Source organism: Saccharomycopsis crataegensis (assembly GCF_037102585.1).
Source record: "Saccharomycopsis crataegensis DNA, jcf7180000000075, whole genome shotgun sequence".
NCBI lineage: Eukaryota > Fungi > Ascomycota > Saccharomycetes > Ascoideales > Saccharomycopsidaceae > Saccharomycopsis > Saccharomycopsis crataegensis.
Window position 1 is genome coordinate 974,055 of NW_027043822.1, and position 19,926 is coordinate 993,980.

General features: G+C 37.4%; 8 protein-coding genes across 8 annotated transcripts; 5 read left to right on the plus strand and 3 right to left on the minus strand. All coding sequences in view use genetic code 12, as the record gives it.

Annotated features, from left to right (window-relative positions):
- Nucleotides 1-221: 221 nt before the first annotated feature.
- On the plus strand, nt 222-2,237 carry DRS1 (putative ATP-dependent RNA helicase; the record flags this gene model as incomplete). Its single annotated transcript, XM_064996157.1, has 1 exon — nt 222-2,237. One exon carries the CDS (start codon nt 222-224, stop codon nt 2,235-2,237), a length of 2,016 nt encoding a protein of 671 aa, XP_064852229.1.
- Nucleotides 2,238-2,546: 309 nt separating this feature from the next.
- Nucleotides 2,547-6,572, plus strand: TOF1 (Tof1p; the record flags this gene model as incomplete). The annotated part of the gene is made up of 1 exon (XM_064996158.1): nt 2,547-6,572. The coding sequence occupies one exon, from the start codon at nt 2,547-2,549 to the stop codon at nt 6,570-6,572; it is 4,026 nt and encodes a 1,341-aa protein (XP_064852230.1).
- An 843-nt stretch (nt 6,573-7,415) lies between these two features.
- On the plus strand, nt 7,416-8,522 carry DASC09_025560 (glycoside hydrolase family 28 protein; the record flags this gene model as incomplete). Its single annotated transcript, XM_064996159.1, has 1 exon — nt 7,416-8,522. One exon carries the CDS (start codon nt 7,416-7,418, stop codon nt 8,520-8,522), a length of 1,107 nt encoding a protein of 368 aa, XP_064852231.1.
- Nucleotides 8,523-10,010: 1,488 nt separating this feature from the next.
- DASC09_025570 (glycoside hydrolase family 28 protein) lies at nt 10,011-11,117 on the plus strand (the record flags this gene model as incomplete). Its single annotated transcript, XM_064996160.1, has 1 exon — nt 10,011-11,117. One exon carries the CDS (start codon nt 10,011-10,013, stop codon nt 11,115-11,117), a length of 1,107 nt encoding a protein of 368 aa, XP_064852232.1.
- Nucleotides 11,118-11,760: 643 nt separating this feature from the next.
- Nucleotides 11,761-12,129, plus strand: HOT13 (Hot13p; the record flags this gene model as incomplete). The annotated part of the gene is made up of 1 exon (XM_064996161.1): nt 11,761-12,129. The coding sequence occupies one exon, from the start codon at nt 11,761-11,763 to the stop codon at nt 12,127-12,129; it is 369 nt and encodes a 122-aa protein (XP_064852233.1).
- Nucleotides 12,130-12,970: 841 nt separating this feature from the next.
- On the minus strand, nt 12,971-15,292 carry DASC09_025590 (uncharacterized protein; the record flags this gene model as incomplete). Its single annotated transcript, XM_064996162.1, has 1 exon — nt 12,971-15,292. The coding sequence occupies one exon, from the start codon at nt 15,290-15,292 to the stop codon at nt 12,971-12,973; it is 2,322 nt and encodes a 773-aa protein (XP_064852234.1).
- A 925-nt stretch (nt 15,293-16,217) lies between these two features.
- Nucleotides 16,218-16,676, minus strand: RPS31 (ubiquitin-40S ribosomal protein eS31 RPS31 fusion protein; the record flags this gene model as incomplete). The annotated part of the gene is made up of 1 exon (XM_064996163.1): nt 16,218-16,676. One exon carries the CDS (start codon nt 16,674-16,676, stop codon nt 16,218-16,220), a length of 459 nt encoding a protein of 152 aa, XP_064852235.1.
- Nucleotides 16,677-17,620: 944 nt separating this feature from the next.
- UPS2 (Ups2p) lies at nt 17,621-18,244 on the minus strand (the record flags this gene model as incomplete). The annotated part of the gene is made up of 1 exon (XM_064996164.1): nt 17,621-18,244. The coding sequence occupies one exon, from the start codon at nt 18,242-18,244 to the stop codon at nt 17,621-17,623; it is 624 nt and encodes a 207-aa protein (XP_064852236.1).
- Nucleotides 18,245-19,926: the final 1,682 nt, after the last annotated feature.

A 19,926-nucleotide genomic window follows, 5' to 3' on the forward strand; every position in this document is an offset into this window, starting at 1 on the left:
TTCTATATTATTGCAATTTTATCCAATTTACAGCTTTTGAACACCTTTATTTTGCCTGTTTTGCCTGTTTAAGTGATAAACCCAAACAAACGACACGGCCGGGCGATGTTTTTTTTTTTTTCCTAAAAATTTTTTTTTTTTTTTTTAGAAATTTTTTTTGAAACTTTTTGCTTATTTTTGGCGAATTATCTCTATATATTGACGATATATACTAATACGAAATGGCGAAAGATACTCCTCAGATCAATTTCAACACTCTAGAAGTCCCAGAATTCGACTCTGATGAAGAAAGTTTGCAAACTGAACAGCCAAAAGTGGTAAAGAAGAAGAAGAACACCAAGAACACCAAGAAGGATGTAGAAGAAGATCAAGATGATGAGATGTCCACCTTGAATAAGGGCTTTAAATTCGACGACGAAGAAAACTTCCAGCCTGCTGCTAATGATTGGAATTTTTTGGTAGATGATGAAGCGAAAGACAAAGTGATGAAACCAGGAAAACAAGAAGAAAGCGAAGAGGAAGATGAGGAAGACAGCGACGATGATGATGATGATGATGATGATGATGATGATAATGATGAAAGTGGTAACGAAGTTGATGATGATGAAAGTGACGAAGAAGGTGAAGACAGCGACCTCGCCAAGCTCACCAAGGGAAAAAACAAAAAACACGACGAAGAAGAAGAAGATTCTGCTGAAGCGATTGCGGAATTCTTTGAAAGTTCCAAAGTCGCCGACCCAACCGGTGAATCATCCACCACTTTCACCAGTTTACAATTATCTAGACCAATTTTGAAAAGTTTGGCAGAATTAAATTACTTGAAACCTACCCCAATTCAAAGAGAATCGATCCCTATCGCCCTTATGGGTAAAGACATTGTCGCTGGTGCCGAAACTGGTTCTGGTAAAACTGCAGCGTACATGATTCCAATCATTGAAAGATTGTTATATAAACCAAGCAAAGTCAACATGACAAGGGTTGTGGTGTTAACTCCAACTCGTGAATTGTCCATTCAAGTGTCTGACGTCTCCAAAAAACTTTCAAAATACGCCTCCAGTATCACCTACGGTTTAGCAGTTGGTGGGTTGAACTTGCGTAAACAAGAACAAGAATTGAAAACAAAACCAGATATTGTGATTGCCACTCCTGGTAGATTCATTGATCATATCAGAAACTCTCCAAGTTTCAACGTTGAAAATGTCGAAGTATTGGTGATTGATGAAGCTGATAGAATGTTGGAAGAAGGGTTCCAGAAAGAATTGACAGAAATATTATCACTCTTACCACAAAAGCGACAAACTTTACTTTTCTCTGCCACCATGAATTCCAAGATCAAGACCTTGATTCAATTATCGTTGGATAGACCTGTGAGAATCATGGTCAATCCTCCAAATAAGGCCGCCAGCAAATTGACCCAAGAATTTGTCAGAATTCGTAAAAGAGATGGTGTGAAGCCGGCATTATTGACAAATATTTTGAAAACCATTGATCCAAAACAACATCACAGAATCGTGGTATTTGTTGCTAGAAAAGAAATGGCACACAAATTGAAAATCATTTTACAAGTGTTGGGTTTGAAAGCTGGGGAATTACACGGTTCGTTATCACAAGAACAAAGATTGGTCAACGTGACTAACTTCAAAAACCTTAGTGTTCCAGTATTGATTTGTACCGATTTGGCAGCCAGAGGGTTGGATATTCCAAAGATTGAATTTGTCATCAATTTCGATATGCCAAAATCGTATGAAATTTATTTGCATAGAGTTGGGAGAACTGCCAGAGCCAACAGAGAAGGTAAATCTATATCGTTTGTCGGGGAAAGTGCTGGGGACAGATCGATTGTTAAGGATGCATTGAAGTCACTACAAGAGAAGTCAGAAACTGCTAGCAAAAAAGCGGTTAGTAGAACTGTTGATTGGAATAAAGTCGATGAGATCAACACTAATATTGAAAGTAAACAGGCAGAAATTGAGGAGATTGTCGAGCTTGAAAAGCAGCAAAAAGAAATTGAGATTGCCGAAAGAGATATCAAAAAGGGAGAAAATCTTTTGAGATATGAATCAGAAATCAAGGCCAGACCAAGAAGAACATGGTTCGAGAAAGAGAGTGAAAAGGGGAGACCAAATAAGGCCCCAAAGATGATTAACAGAATGAAGAGAAAGAGAAATGATGAAGGGAAGACCAACATTAAGAATTTCGGGAAGTCTGCCAAAAAGGCGAATGTTGGAAAGAAATAATAGATAGTTTATTGTATATTTTAAAGTTGTAATTTATGTTGAATTTATTGGACAGAATATCATTTATATAATAGCTAAGCTTTGAAAAGTATTGTTACAATAATGCAATATAATAAAATAGTACACTATATTCTCTTCATATATATATTCATATATGAAGAGAGTAACAAGCGAATGGGGTCTCTCACCCTCTGATGCGTCGACGCGTTCCAAATAATAGAAAAAAAAATTCCCCAAAAAGATCAAACCTTTATTTATTCATTTATTATAAAAGCGTAGCATTATCATCAACAATAAATAATATACATAATGTCATCTACAGACATCGATAGTAAGATCGATAGAATAGGGCTTTTAACTGAACAGATCCTTACGTCAGACACCTCGAAAACTCGGACCCAACATGTGGTGAAAGCCCATATCTCATCATTGGTGTCTGCGCTTGGAGGACCAGACCATTCGTCAGATATCTATCCTCCTCCATATAAATTGGGGATGAATGCGCTCGCTGTGCTCAAAGATTTGAAACGATGGCTCAAGTTTGACCAGCGATCCAAGAAATGGGACGTGGCGTTGGCAATTGGCGAAACCAGTTTGGTCACCAGTGATATTTTGAACATCCTATACGATTGGGAAACCATGTACGCTACCGGCGAGATCTATTCTGAGGTTAACAAAAACGTGAAGATTTATCGAGACAGAATTGCCTGTCTTTGTTTGGAACTCCTTGTGCCGTTGACTTGGCCAATACAATTGGTCGATCACGAATCAACTGTTAATCAAGTGATCAATTTCCATAAACTCAAGGCCCACCAATTGATTTACAAAAAAAATATTCTTGGTTTCCGTGGGGGGATCATTTTCAAAGCTATTATTAGGCTTATTATTCCGATTATCTCATTGCAAAAACATCAACGAAAGATCAGAGATAACAGCATTTTAAACTTGTGTGTGTTATTTCTTAGAAACATCATGAGTATCGAACCAGACAATGCTTCTTTTGTGTTGAAAGATAAAGCGGCCAAAAGCTCGTCGAAATTACCTCAGAAGCATTCCAATCTCCCTGCGGAAGTCTCCATGGAAGACGTTTCTTTGAATACAATAATAAAGGTGCTTCACGATAATAAAGTGTTGAAGTTTTTCCTCACTTTGTTTGCCGGGTTGGGAAAAGAATTTGACGATCAGATCCTTGGGTTGGGATCTTTAGAATGTTTATATTTCTTGACCAACGGTATCAATATCAAAACATTGGTGGCTAGTAATAATAACAATAACAATAATAGTGATGACGATGATGTTGATAATAATAATAATAATAATAATAATAATAATAATAATAATAATAATAATAATAATAATAATAATAATAATAATGATAATAATAATAATAATAACAACAATAATCATAATAATAATGGTAATAGCACTACAAATGATACATCTAATACCAGTGTTGCCGGTCTTCAACTCCAAGATTTGTTGAAAAAAGAAACAAAATTAAAAACAAAATTCATCAAGGAATCTGCATCGCGGCACTCGAGATTCGGATCATTATTATCATTTGATAGTATTGAAACCGGAAGATTGGCAGTGAGTGGTCAAAAGGCCTTATTATCTACCGAGAAAACCATTGAATCATTGAATAGGTCAAAAAAATGGAGTGCCACTTCCCAACGACTCGTCGGGCAATCCGAAGACTTCAATGACCCTAGTGATAAGAAAATCAAGTATTTATCATCTGAATCGCAATCTGCGTTATTACAATTTGCCAGAAAATTCATGGATGGAGGATTTAACCAATTCGTTATCGTTGTTGGTAAGAAGTTCCGAGGTAAGGAATTCACAAACTTGCATTGCATCCAGTATTGTCTAGTGTCAGCATGGTTTCTAGAGTTTGAAAGATCGCAAAAGCAATTGGAAAATGGAAAAGTCACCAAGCATAAAAGACCCAGTGATGATTATGATGCGAAATTGGTGCAATTAATTGAGGCTACAAAAATTGGCGGTAACAATAAGGAAGAAAACCAAGATGAAAATCAGGATGAAGATGACGAGGATCTGAGTGAGTTTGGATTGATTGGTAGTGTATTATTAGATGATAATATCCGGTCCTTGAAGGTGTTTTTAGCAAAAGAGAAGGAGAATGCTGATGTGTCGGTATGTCATGCCACCCTTATTGTCCTCAAGGAGGTATTGATTTTATTGACCGACATGACAAAATCAAAGTATGATCAAGACGTGGATATTGCCATTAACACCATGAAGAAGATCTTCACTGATGATTCGTTTTTGAGCGGATTGGTAATAATCGCGAAGAATGGTGCCAACAAAAACTTATCTTTTGTCATGACGGTGGCTGAGCTATTAGACATTTGTTTTAGAACTTTAGAACGATTGACTAAAGACGATAAGTTGGTGGTGATGAAGAAAAAGAAACATGATAATAATAATGACGAAGATGAATTGGCCCGGAGAAAATTCAAAATGAAGATTTCGGAGTTCAATTTTTCAGATTTTTTTTACCAGTTTATCAATGAAAAAACAATCAATACTTACATGAGACTTTTCAAATCTTATGAAACGATCGACCTTATCCATTTGAAGCGGGCCTTGCGCTTTTATCACCGGGTCTATTTTTCTTTCAAACAACACTCGTTATTGATGCGGCTTGATTTTTTATCGTTACTCCATACCATTCTCTCGCCAAGTAACAAAGTTTTTTTTGCAGAAGAAATGTCGTTACGTTATGAAATGGAGGATTTCTTCAAATATTACATGAAATCGATCCGGCATCACTTGGCCAGTACTCCATCGTTAGGAATCGAACTATTGTTTCCTAAACTGCGAAACACTGTCCATTATTTGACCACCGGGGAAAAAGAACTCGAAGTGAAAATGAGAGATATTGCGGTGGATCCCGAGCTGGTGAGATTAGTCAAGCCTATCGAATTCAAACCGAGCAAAGATTTATCGTTGGATAAACAGTTTGGGGTACTTGTCACTCATCTCATGAAATCTAAAAAATCGGAGGAACTTGTGAAGTACTTACGCGACAAATTGGCAATGATGATTAATCAATGGATCAGACTGGACATGGATGGTACAGAATTTCAAAATAAGAAGTTAGAGTACCAGAATGAAATTATGAAGAAAGAGATGCTCAGAAATGCAGGGTATCAATTATTATTGAAGATCATTGGATTTGCATTGCCTACTATTTACGGTGAAGAATGTACATTGGCTGCCGATACCACATTAGTCCATGTCAGAGAATGTCAACGGTTGATGGTCAAATATATTGAAAATAGTTTTGAGTTCACAGAGGATGAAAATTTCGGGATGTACGTGAGAAAAGTCAAGGATGATTCTTGGGATGGGTATGATAATTACGATAATTATGGAGATGATGATAATTATGGTTTTTCAGATGATTATTACAAAGATGATGATGATGATGATGATGATGATGATGATGAAGAAGAAGAAGAAGAAGCACCACAACATGACAAAGACACTGAGGAAATGATCAGCATTATCAACCAACAGTTGGATAGCCAACTACTTTCAGAAGAGGTCAGGGGTAGATTGATGATGGAGTTGGAAGAATTGCAACTTCGGAAAGCGGAATTGGGAAAATCTAGAAAAAAGAAGAAGAAACCACAAAAGAAGAAATCCAAAAAGAGAACCAGAGCCAGAGTGGTAGATGAGGAGGAGGATGAAGAAGTAGAATTAAGACAGAAGAAAAAACCAAAGAAGATCGAGGATCGGTTCACTTCTGCAATGTATATTGATTCCGAAGATGACGAGAGTGACACTGAGGCAGATAAATTGTTCTTTGATAAAGAGAAGAAGTTGCGGCAATTTATTAATGCTCGGGGTGGAGCGATTAGTAAGGAACAATATGAGGAGTTCAATACCAAGTTTGCAGCGGGGACATTGGTGGAGGGTGAGTTGGCGATTAGTGTCAATCCTTATGAACAATTGGTAGATGAGCCTGATAATCACATTTTAGAGAATACCGTGAATAACGATGTTGCTGGTATAACAGATGATGGTAGTGAGAAAATTGAGGAGGGTGAAAGCAGTGATCACGAAAATGAGAAATCTGATAACAAGGATAATGAAAACAGTGATGAGGATGGAGAGGTAACTGATAATGAAGATGATGAGCGAAGTGATAATGAAGGTGAGAAAAGTAATGATGATAATGGTGATGACGATGGTGATGATAATAGTGATGACGATGGGAACAATTTTAACGAAGAGGAAGAGGAAGTCATTGGCGTCAAGAGCTCTAGTCGTTCCAAGCCAGTTATTGAAGATGATGAAGAATGAAACACAACAATTGAGCACTAACATATACATTGCATGACTCCAAGGCACACCATTTTAGACAAAACCAAAATTATTAACATTCTGTTTAAAAATGGAAGAATAATTTAGACTTTGGGTGGGACGGTTGAGTCATATTTTGATATAGCCTAGACGGTTTTTATGAATTATTATTAGAAATACACTTTTATTTTTATTCAGTATTTTTCAAATTTCACTTATTTTGACTTTTCTCTTTTTTTTTTTGTAGCATTTGCTGGCGTCTTACAACCCTATTAATTTTAATCCCCTGATACTACATGGCATTTATTAAAATAGAAGTAGACGTTTGACTAAAAGCAGTAAGTGCGCAGTTTTGTTCGGAAATGTTGGCTTTTTTTTGTGTCAATAGGGTGATTTTAGTCCACGTTCCTGCATTGGAGATCTGAAAATGTTCCAATTAAGCACGAGTATATGTTAAAATGCAAAATAAAATCGTAGGTAAATTTGATTATATATATATACTTTGTACATATGGTACTCTATGAAAATCTCAATAAAGGGAGTCCAAGAGTCTCTGTGAAGTTTCGGAGTTATAACTTTTCGGGGAAGTTATCATTGGCAACAGTAATTACTTAAAGTCGACGATCAGTGTCTCCTTTTAAGGTTCAACACTTGGAATCCTTTATGTATCCTATTATTCCATGTCGCATTGGCACATCAGACAAAAAAAAAACAGCTATTGTCACCTCAGGAACTATTTTCTACTGGCAATTTTATATAAGTTAGGTCAGCTCCTTTTTTTTTTTTTTTTACTTGGCAATGGATTCCTAATACACATTATCCTTAGTCACTCCTTCACACATTATGAAACACACTTTCCTTCTTTCTGCTTTATTAGCTCTTGCTCAGGCTGGTCCTGTTAACCATTCTCACGAATTGCAAAAAAGATCCTCTTGTACCATCACCACCTCCAACCTTTCCGAAATTGCTTCAATTAAGAAATCTTGTACCTCTATCGTTGTCGATGGTGTCACCGTTCCTGCTGGCGAAACCTTGGACTTGACTGGATTGCAAACTGGTACCACCGTCACTTTCGAAGGTACCACCTCATTTGGTTATTCTTCATGGGAAGGCCCATTGATCTTTGTGTCTGGGTCTGCGGTTACCGTAACTGGGGCTTCTGGTCACGTCCTTGAAGGTAATGGGGCCAAATGGTGGGATGGTTTAGGATCCAATGGTGGGGTCACAAAACCTACTTTCTTCTTTGCCCACTTCATGGATGAAGGGTCAGTCATCAAAAACTTGAATATCCACAATACTCCGGCGGAAGTGTTTTCGATCTACGGCTCCCACGAATTGACCATTGATTCCGTGACCATCGATGATTCTGATGGTGATTCTGAAGGAGGCCATAACACTGACGGGTTCGATATTGCCTCTTCTTCCAGTATCACTATCCAAGACAGCATCATTAAAAACCAAGACGATTGTGTGGCTATCGATTCCGGTTCTAAAATCCAATTCTTGAACAACCACTGTTCTGGGGGTCATGGGATCTCCATTGGTGGGGTTGGTGGTACCAGTGATAATAGTGTCAATGGAGCCACTCTTTCTGGTAACACTGTCACCAACTCCGTGATCGGGCTTCGGGTTAAGACTTTGTCTGGGGCCACTGGTAGAGTCAAGAACGTTGGCTTCAAGAACAACCAGATTAGTAACATTTCTCAATATGGGATTACCATCGAAGGTGACTACGAAAATAGTGGGCCAACTGGGGTGGCTACTGGTGGGGTACCAATCACTGGATTGACAGTGACAGGAGTGACCGGTTCCGTGGATTCCGGTGCTCAACCAATTTACATCTTGGTGGAAAATGCCTCTGATTGGAGTTTCAGTGATATCGATATTACAGGGGGTAGTTACAGCAAGAAGTGCAGCGGTATTCCTTCCGGCGCTGGGGTTTCTTGTTAAGTCTTTTTCTACCCATTCTTGTTATTCTTCTTAGTCTTTTTTTTATTTTTAAGGAAGGGCCATTGCTTTGTTCTCATGGCTCTCTAGTTTATTCCAATATCTTTTTTTTTTCCATAAAATTTGATGATATCAATTTGTTATCGTTGTAAAACTACAATCAATCTGCAAATTCAAATCAACTTTATAATGGGACTTGCTAAGTATTTTTGGGTTTAGACTGGTGCAAGTTATTATCCGCAAAGCAATAATTGTTACACTAATTGTGCTTCTTCCCATGAATACCACATTGCTCATTGAGAAGTGGGGTCGATTTTTGGAAAGAAGGCTATCTAGATAGCTATCAGAAACTACGACCGCACGCCAATAACACATGGCGCTCTTTTTTCAAATTTGAGATATTTTTGCGATATTTGCAGAAAGACATCAGAACTGTTTCATCCATCTTGATGGCCTTTTGCGCTCGTAATCATTGATACAACTGGTCTCTTTTGGAAAACAATAGGATGAAACAGTTTGATGGGCGTATGGTTTACTATAAACAAAGGATTCAGGTAGCGGGTGTGTAACTTAATAATCATAGCCATACAGCTGAGACAAATGCAAGGGTCACCCAAAATACAAAAAGAAATCAGAAGAATAAATAAAATCCCAATAAACAGTAAAAAAAAATCGTAATTACAGAGATGAACGGCAACAAACAAGAACATATTAACTATACCTACCGCATGTAGCAGATGACTGCATCAGAAAGATGAATACAAACAAATTCCCAAGTAAAACCAAGGGTACAATTAGTGGATATTGACTGATATTGGTGGATCTTGATCTTATGATTGGCCTAACAACATTTTATTTTTTTTAATGATAAAGAGGATTAACACGACGACAGTAAGAAAATATAAACGCCGTTAGTGTTAGATCGGAATCACTGCCTTTTCCATCTCAGTCGACTGGCGGAGGGCAACCTGCATGAACTCAAAAGAAGGTTCCTGCATTGGTCCCTTGAACTTTATCCCGATTGAGAAACAGGGAAATACTGAAAAAGAAATATCCAGCCATAAACACCCATGATTTATTTGATTATATACCCTAATATCATGGGGTGGTAATGTATTCAATAAGTGGACTCAAATAATCTCTACTACTCCAAATCTTCCCCTGAAAAATATAACTTACAGTAAGTGCTTGCAAATGACCATCAGTTAGTTTGCTCAGGTGAATCAATATTTAAAACCTTTGTATGTATGCCCGAAAAATAAAATCTCAGGTACAACAATAGCACGCATTAGCACTTCAAACAAAAAGAAAAAAAAAAGAAATATATGGATCACATCAGCATGCTTTACCATTTGCAATATTATATAAGTTGGGTCATATCCTTTTCTTTTTTTTCCTTCCTTACTGGACTACAACTCTCTAAAACACAATCAACTCAAATAAGCTTTAGTCACTCCTTTCCTCACTCCTTTAGTCACTCCTTTATTCATTATGAAATACACTTTCCTCCTTTCTGCTTTATTAGCTCTTGCCCAGGCTGGTCCTGTTAACCATTCTCACGAATTGCAAAAAAGATCCTCTTGTACCATCACCACCTCCAACCTTTCCAATATTGCTTCGATTAAAAAATCTTGTACCTCTATTATTGTCGATGGCGTCACCGTTCCTGCTAAAGAAACTTTAGACTTGACCGGATTGAAATCTGGTACCACCGTCACTTTTGAAGGTACTACCACTTTCGAGTACGCTGCCTGGACCGGTCCATTGATCGCGGTTTCTGGGTCTGATGTCACCATCACCGGTAGCTCTGGTCATGTCATTAACGGCAATGGTGCCAAATGGTGGGACGGTAAAGGTTCCAATGGTGGGGTCAAAAAGCCAAAATTCTTTTCTGCTCATAGCTTGCTGAGCAATTCAGTGATTGAAAACTTAAATATTAAGAATACCCCAGTCCAAGGGTTCTCGATCTATGGTGTTGATGGTTTGACTATCGACTCCGTGACTATTGATAATTCTGATGGGGACTCTGATGGAGGTCACAACACTGACGGGTTCGATATTGGCAGTTCTAATAACGTTATTATCCAAAACTGTATCGTCAAGAACCAAGATGATTGTTTGGCCATCAACTCGGGTACTGAGATCCAATTCTTAAACAATCAATGTTCCGGGGGTCATGGGATCTCCATTGGGTCTGTTGGGGGTAGAAGCAACAACGTTGTCAGCGGGGTTACCGTGTCTGGTAACACCGTCACCGACTCTGCCAACGGTATCCGTATCAAGACCGTGTATGGTGCTACTGGTAGTGTCAAAAACATTACCTACAAGAATAACAAAATCAGTGAAATTTCCAAGTACGGTATTGTCATAGAAGGTGACTACGAAAACGGTTCTCCTACTGGTACACCAACTGGTGGTGTCCCAATCACCGATTTGACTGTTTCTGGGCTCACTGGATCTGTGGACTCTAGTGCCCAACCTATTTACATCTTGGTGAAAAATGCTTCTGGCTGGACTTTCAGTGATATCGATATCACTGGTGGGAAACTGTCTAAGACTTGTGAAGGCATTCCATCTGGTGCCGGAGTTTCTTGTTGAACTCTATAAATTAGTATCCATATTTCCTGTTCTTCGTCTTTTTTACAATTAAATAGGAGTCATTATTTCTTTCTCATGGCTCGTTAACTAATTTCAATAACTTTTTTTCTTCATGAAGTTTGATAATAAATTTGCTGTAGCTGTACATAATATGACTATAAAAATATTACCTTGAGTTAGCGGATGTAGATGTAGCTGTGTGTAATATGAGTTCATGTTGTTCTGATTAATATTTCCGGAAAATCCTGTCTTGTTATCCTTTAGGATTGAAGAATATTAGTTATTCCAGAACATTACTATAGGATTTCTTCCTTGATACGTGAAATCCAAGGTTTGGAGCGCTTATACCCAAGTTCAACAATATTTGTGATGATAACGAACCTCTATCTTATCTCCAAGTGAACTGTTTTACTAAGATACATCGCTCCTGGCATATCGATCATCATATACCACACTAATGGCATACTCGCTTAAGTAAGCATGACTCCTGCGGTGACTCAAGGTAACTCGCTAAAAAAAAAAAATAGAGATCTCTCGATTTTTTGGAAAAAGAGGGAAAAAAATTCATTTATTCATGGAAATGTTTGTCAATTATTTATTATGCCAATGCGAATGCGAATGCTTTTTATAGAAAATTATAATAATGGCGGATCTCAAATTGCCAATTGAGGGCTCATTCTCGTGTATTGAGTTGTCCAGTCATACAGTTTGCGGATTACTTGTGGACCGCCAAACACGGTGTGTTCATTATCATTCCCCACTTGATATCGTGGCCCTTAAGTTCAAGTGCTGCAAGACGTTCTACCCATGTCATCAGTGCCATCCATTGTCACACATGGTCCGGCGGTACAATAATAAAGATTTAGAACATGAGACGGTGGTGCTTTGTGGTCAATGCCACCGAGGGTTGAAGTTTAATGAGTACGCTAATGGTGAGTACCGATGTAAGTATTGCGATTGTGATTTCAACCCTAAGTGTGAAGGTCATCATAAATTGTATTTTGATTTATGAATCTGGAAATTCAATATATCATGATATCGAAAGATTGGAATATTGAAACTCAAGGCAGATTGAGACACCTAAAGTTCAGACTGATCAAAACATTTAAGGAGATGGAAAGAAGGAATCTTGAAATATTAGAGTGGCTCTGTGATCATAAAAAAGAAATTCAGACACCAATTGTCGCACCATTGAAGCATCATCAAGATCTTTGTCCAACCTCTTTTTCAAATTTAATGGACACGGCCTCATTGTGTGTTTCCAGGGGGCATTACTTCAAAACACTGGCCGTTTATTAATTTAGATTAATATTCTACAAAAAGTGTGCCTAGATAAATGTATTTTATACATGCTATCTACTGGGCGGTATTTATCTATTGTTGGTTACTAGAGAGAGATACTAAATGATTCCTTTATGGTTTTGCGAAGAAAAAAACCTGACCAAAGAATAAATGCACATTGGGGGGTAGGGGGGACTCGCTGGTGAAGAAGAACTAAAAAAAAGAGCGATGGATCTTAAATGAATCGAATTATATTGTCTCAACCAATATGGCAAATTGGTATTTATGTTGAAATTGGCATTTAATTGGCCCATTACACATGATAACTCTGGGTTACAATATTGTAATTTAAAGAATTATTGTTTGTATTTATAAATATTTAACTTATGACTTCTAATTTTATAATTAGCTTTAAATATAGGAGAAATGAAAGAAGCGAAATGGAAAAAAAAAAGATAATAGGAAAAAACAGGAGATAGTAAGTATTGTCATTTTAATCATTGTTACTTACTGTGATTAAAAGTGACAATTACAATTAAACAAGATGGAAGTCCCATAACTTGCAGGACCCTTCAATATCCTTTGCAAGAAACCATTCCCAAAAGATTATTCTTTTTGGTTTCATTAAACTTACGAAGATCAAAGTATAAACTATTAGAGTTCGTCCCCAAAACATTACATCCAGGAGTGGGATCTTCAGTATGGGCAAAACTAACAGGTGGTTTTGATGGTTCTTCCGGAAGTTCTTCCATCACCAAACCAAATTTAGATCTTCTATTACGTTCAACCCTATTCTTAAGGAACGAATAATCTTGACTCACCACTCTGTTGTTTGTCGACTGTTGATATGTATCGTTGTAGAAGTTATTGTATAGTAATGTGCAAGAGAACCGGTTGTTCTTGTGGTCTTCATCTTGCAAATCCATCACTTTTTTATGATGTTGCTTGACCCGATACTCCCAACTCATTTCAGCCTCTAGGGCCTCCAGTTCAGGGTCAGGGATTAATTGGGTGACGATGTCGCCATCCTCGAGGGCCACTGGTTCGGAAATCATATCATCATCCAAAGTCTTGTCGGTGGAAGTGGAAACAGGAGAGGCAGTCCCTCTTATTGGAGGAGGAGACGAATAATAAGAAGCTGCTGTTACCTCGGCAATTGGGGAAGGAATCGAGCGAGGAACTGTATTATTTTTCGAAGCAACTTGGATGGTGACGGTGTTAGCATTATCGACGCAGACTTTTTGGTAGGTATAATTGGTTCTCTTGATGTGTTTGAAATGATTGTTTTGTGGAATTCTGGTGCTGCTGTTGAATGCAAACTCATTATTTTTGGTGATTGATCCAAGCGATGATTGCTGATAATGGGATCTTGGAGATGAGGGCTCAGAAATATATTTTTGGGTGATAGCGACAACGTCTTCCAGGATATCGCTTAATGCTGGGGACATTAATTGATCAGTCTTGATATAACCTGACTTTCTCTTGGTATTATTCTCGTCAAATGAGTTAACGAAGTAGAATTGGGGAGATTTCGGGTTAGAGTCTTCAACTTTCAGCATTACCGAGGCCCTGTTAACAAATGGTAACGGAGGGGCAGCGCTGTTAAATGGAGTGGCCATGCTGTTGAGCTCACTGATTGATTGAGGCACCTTAACAAACAACGCCTTCGGGGCATGATTATCGTTACTAAACCTTGATTCCACTGGAGAAAGGGTAGCACGGGTGTAGTTGTGGATGATTGGGGTGGACTTGATGGCATATTTTGACTGGTTAGCCGCCGGTGGGAACTTTTGAAGAATTCTGTTGTTGTATTTTACGGACACTGGTGATCCTTTGATATCGGGTTTATTGGCTGCGTTATCTTTTTTCAGCTCATCATTAATCATCGTTCCTCCAGTGGTCTGTCTAACGAGCACCTGGCCTTCAACAGGAAGGATTGGTCGTGGAATGGAACTTTTGGTAGAGTGGTCGTAGGTCTTATGAAGCACAAACTTGTCATTTACTACTGGCTCACCCTCATCTTTATGTTTCTTGAAGAGCTCTTTGATCGACCCTACTTTTGGAATCATAATTTCTGATGTTGATTTGACAGGTGGCTTCTTTTTCTTTGATGTTTTCTTTGATGTTTTCTTTGGTAATTTCTTGGAAATTTCCTTCTTGGAGAATTCTTTTTTTGAAATTTCTTTCTTGGGTATTTCCTTCTTTGAAATTTCTGTCGCCATACTCTTTTCAGCCATTGGCGGTTGTGTCAAAGATGGCATCAATTCATCAAGATCATCGTCATTATCTAAAGGAACAAAATTCTCGGTCGAACCGCCCGCAAAGTTGTGATGGTTAAACTCTGTGCTGTAGGTAATGTCGGGAATAATTTGTGGCGCCACCACCAACTTCCTCAGTGACAATGAAAATTCTATTGATGTTTTGGTGGTACTGTTGGTACTAAATGTTGAGAAGAGTGATGGTGAATGAGATGAAACCATGAGTTTGGTCATTCCCATTAATGGCTGCTGTTGTTGTTGCTGTTGTTGCTGTTGTTGTTGTTGTTGTTGTTGCTCGATCATTTTGGAATAAAATGGGTTGGTTGAATGGAGAGTGACTTTACTTGTTTTGCTATTGTTGTTGATATCATTATTATTCACGTCTTCTCCATCATCATTGAGCAACAGTTCGGCTAGCTCAGTAGTGTCAAATTCAAACAAATTCTTCTGATGCATCCATTCAAGATCATTCTCAGTATCAATATCAAGTGAGATCGTCGACAGTCTGATATTTTTCATTGGAGTGATTTGACTATCGAACAATGCTGACGATGGCGATGGAAGGAACCCAGTAGATAATGAAGGCTTCCCCACAGAAAATGTTGATTGACTGTCTTGGGGATGGTGGCGGTCCATTTTTTTTTTCTTTTTTTTCCTATTATTATTATTTTCTGATGAGCATTTTCCCATTCAATCAATTGCAACAACAAAAATAGTCAGTGGGAGTTATATATATATATATAAATATATTTATTACCATCCAAACGGTCAAATGCCTGATCCTCGGTACTTAGGGCCCAACATGCAGCAGACCCACCGCTAATTATCAAGTGCCGACACATTACCCCATTAAACAATAAGGGACGGCTGATTTTTATAATGGTTATTACTATTATTGATGGTTTCATTTTTTAATATTATTATTGTTGTTATTATTATCATGATCACAATTATTGTTGTAGGCATTATTGTCCTTTTATTGGCACCATGGTATCATCTCAATATTCCGCCTTTCAAATTATCACCATATTTCGTTGTCAAATATCAAGGGTACTAGTGACCTTCCGGAATTCTGTAAACAAAAAATGAAACCTCCCCCTAACCATTGATATTGGAGATGTTAATTGCATTATTGGCGTTGGCTAATCCATCATTATTGAGCGTGTGACCGACAGCCATCCTTCATTCCGATGGTAAGAACTGCTAAAGGAAATGCATTTCTTTGATGGCCAAGCTATAAGTTACAAGTAAGATCAAAAAGATAGATGCTAATCACAATAAACTTCACCGCTAAATCGATCATCACAGCATATACCGTGATATCTCATCATACATATTAACTTCAAATCCCATTTATCAATGATACAATAGATTGCCTTTTCTACCAGACCTTAACATACGGCCAATCTAGTAATACATTAATTAACATAATACGAATGATAAAAAAAAATAAAGTTTCTACAAAATCTTTTTTATTTTTTGAGAAAAAAACTAAACATACATTAATATATCAAGTTCCTAGCTCCATACCTTTTCTATTAAACAAACTAGTTCAATACACTTATTTGTTCAACTTGAAGGTGATGTGACATCTACCACAGTATTGTCTGTCTGGGTGGTTAGCCATGAAGACACCAGCCCCACAGGTAGCTTCTGGACATTCTCTTCTCAATCTTTCGATTTGACCGTCCTTGTCAACCTTGTAGTAGGTCAAGACAGCAAGCTTAACCTTCTTGTGCTTGTGCTTGATCTTCTTTGGGGTGGTGTAGACCTTCTTCTTTCTCTTCTTACCACCACCTCTCAATCTGAGGACCAAGTGCAAAGTGGATTCCTTTTGGATGTTGTAGTCAGACAAAGTTCTACCGTCTTCCAATTGCTTACCAGCAAAGATCAATCTTTGTTGATCTGGTGGAATACCTTCCTTGTCTTGGATCTTGGACTTGACATTGTCAATGGTGTCAGAGGATTCAACCTCGAGGGTAATGGTCTTACCAGTTAAGGTCTTGACGAAAATTTGCATCTTGAACTGTCGGCAGTGTTTTAATGGTGCTTCTTTCAATTCAAGCTGGTGAGAAATCTCTAATCAAATACTTTGGAAAAGAAGCTGACAATTCCGACAATTTTTGAGCGGGACGAGAGAAAAAAAATGTCACGCGGTTGTTGGTCACATGATATCAGTGTGTATTATGCCCTTTTTTATGTCACATGGTATATAATATTTAAGTCACGTTATAGGGCATACAATATGTCAAAAAAGAATATGTATGTACTTTGGAACTATCAACTTCATTAAAGCCTTACAATTTATTCCAATGGTAAACAACATTTTTATTATGAGCTATATACATGCAAAGTCCCCTAGCGGTACCTAATGGTATGTGTATGATTTCGTATCGACAGCTCAGGATATTTTCTAGTGGCATCAAAAGATGGGATGGATGATGCTTTTTCCAGTCAACGATGAACCCAAAAGGTACTAGAATATAATATAACAAGGTGAAAAATAAAAAATAAAAAATAAATGAAAATGAAAACCCAATGTGTGATGATAAACAACAAAAATATGAATGATGAAAAGACAAGTAAAGTGTAAATGTGGAATATTGAAAAAATCATATCAATTGAAGCAGATATGAAGATACTGTCAAAGTTATGGCAGATATCATAAAAAAAAAAAAAATCAAATCGATAGCAATATGAGTGCAAGAAAAAAAAGAGGAAATCAAATATACTGAAATATTTTTATGGCAATCTAGTGTAAAATCCAAATGATATTTTGCAGAAAATCGAGCAACAAATAATATGAGTTCATGCTCTATGATAGTATTAACACTCCTGTTCAACAAGAAATTTTGGTAAATATTTGCAAGATAACAACTCCCTAACAAATTCTGATGATAATTCAATTTAAATACAAGATAATTAACGGAAAGAAAATCCAATTTCTAGAATACAACCCCTTAATCAATCAAACTTGAAGACCCCGTGTCTAACCTTCTCGGTAACTTCATCTAAAACGCCTACTTTAACCTCAATTTCCTCCATTACAGCTCCTTTAACTGATTCCCAATTCTCACTAACGTTCTTCAACACGCTCTCGAACCCAATCTTCCCTCTTTTAGCATTGAAATCGAACCGGTCAATACCCCATTCTTCAACCTTGTTGCAAAGCTTCTTAATACTGGCATACGCGGTGATTTGCGCCTCTTGGGTGAACTTAGTACGGGCGGTTGGGGCCAGAGGGTCCGGAGTATAAGTCACCACTTCGTACACTTGCAATAAACTGTTCATCGTCAAGTTCATCGAGCGCATCACCACGGACTTATTTATAGGATCAACCTCCGACACTTCCCGGACATACGACCGTTTGAGGCCCCCGACAATAAATGACAACCAGTTAGGGATAGATTGTTCACAAGTGATCAACCGCTCGGTCCGGAGAATCTTACTAACGGGATCAACCTCGCGGCGTAGAATATCGACTCCCACCACTTGGGTTGACATTTCGTTCGGGTATTTTTTCCAATTAGCTGCAGAGACTTGCTCCCATGGATAGTTGAATAAATGATGTGATTCAAAGATCTTCATATTTCTCTATATATTTTGGTGGTTGTTGGATATGTGACAAATTAAAGAAAGTGTGAAATGTTTTACTTTTTTTTCTTTTTATTTTTATTTTATTTTATTTTCTTTCTTTCTTTCTTTTTAATGTAGTGATAGATGCGTTTGAATGCATCTTGATGCTTTTCTATCACATGCAAATTGATTCATTTGGTGTTTGGATGTTCATACATACCCACCCAAGCATTTGTTACATCTGGACATATAATTTTATTAAACACCTCAACACCAATTCAGCATCCTATCTGCTGGGGCTAGACCACACATCGTGCCAAAAGGAGAAAAAAAAATTCGACGATACATGTTTTCATTTTTTATTCGTATCAACCACCGGAAATGTTCATACCAGTGGCAAAAAATAATTCATACCGACCCCCGGTATTTTTCGTACCACCGTGGCGGGATTTATTCAGATCATCTAAGAAAAATAGTTCATACTATTGCACTTCAATTATTCATACCAACAGAATATAAAATTCATACCAACAGAATATAAAATTCATACTAAATGCATAAAATTCTTATGCTTTCATTAATATTTTATCTTTGATATTATTAAACATGTTACAGGGGACCCGCACACCCAATAAAGCCTCTTTGCAATACTCATTTACCATTTCAAAGGCTCATAACCAAATTTTGGTGTGGTTTCGTCCTTCCTTAAAATTTTAAATTTTCATCAATTTGTTTTTGAGCTTTGTTGTGTCTTTATGTAATTTTTTTTATAGTTTTTACTTTTTTTTTTTTTGGTTTGTTTTCTGTATTTTGTTTTCTAATTTTTTTTCTTCATCTTTGGTATTTGTTTTCAAAAGAGCTGCTGTTGTAAACAGAGATCAATATGTCTAGAAGCATGTCTGCAGAATCCCTTGTAACTATCAAGGGAAATATTTTCTGTGGCTTCTTTCACCCTTGGAGTTAATTGCTCCTTCTTGCTCAAGTTTGATCTTTTGACTTTACTCTTACATACTGACCAGAATTCTTCTATAGCATTCAACCCTGGAGAATAAGGAGGTAAAAACACAAGTTCCAAGCCACTCAGTGCCACTAGTAACTGAAGATCACGTCGTTTATGAATGGCAGCATTATCAAGGATCAAATATTTCATACCTTTGAGCTCCTCGTTATTTTCTATTTGCTGGATCACTGACTTTACAAAACTGTAGAAGTGATTAGCTGTAGTACCTTTACTCACTTTGTCAATGGTCGTTTCTGAATCAATTTTTCTCTTCTTATTGGATGTAGCCACTGGAGTTCTGACCTTTAATTCAATACAACCTTTGACAGAAATTGCCCCAATGAACGAAATATTAAGCCCTCTGGTTACGGGAACAGTAAGAGCTGCTTTTTCACCTACAGCAGACCATCCATACTCACGCCGCATACTGATATTGAAACCTGCTTCGTCGATGAAAATACAGTTTTGACCAAAGTCGAGCTTGTCTTTATACTCCTCTGCCCACTCGAGTCTTTGTTTCTTCAATTTCTTTTGTATGTAATCTGGTGATCATATAGAGCCCGAATTAAGCAATAAAAGTGGGAATTGCTCACTTTATATGGAGAACAGCTCTTACCATACATTCGTTTCCTTTTTTTGAAAACCGTAATTACGTGCTACTATTAATATTATTATAGATATCAGGCTTTGTAGA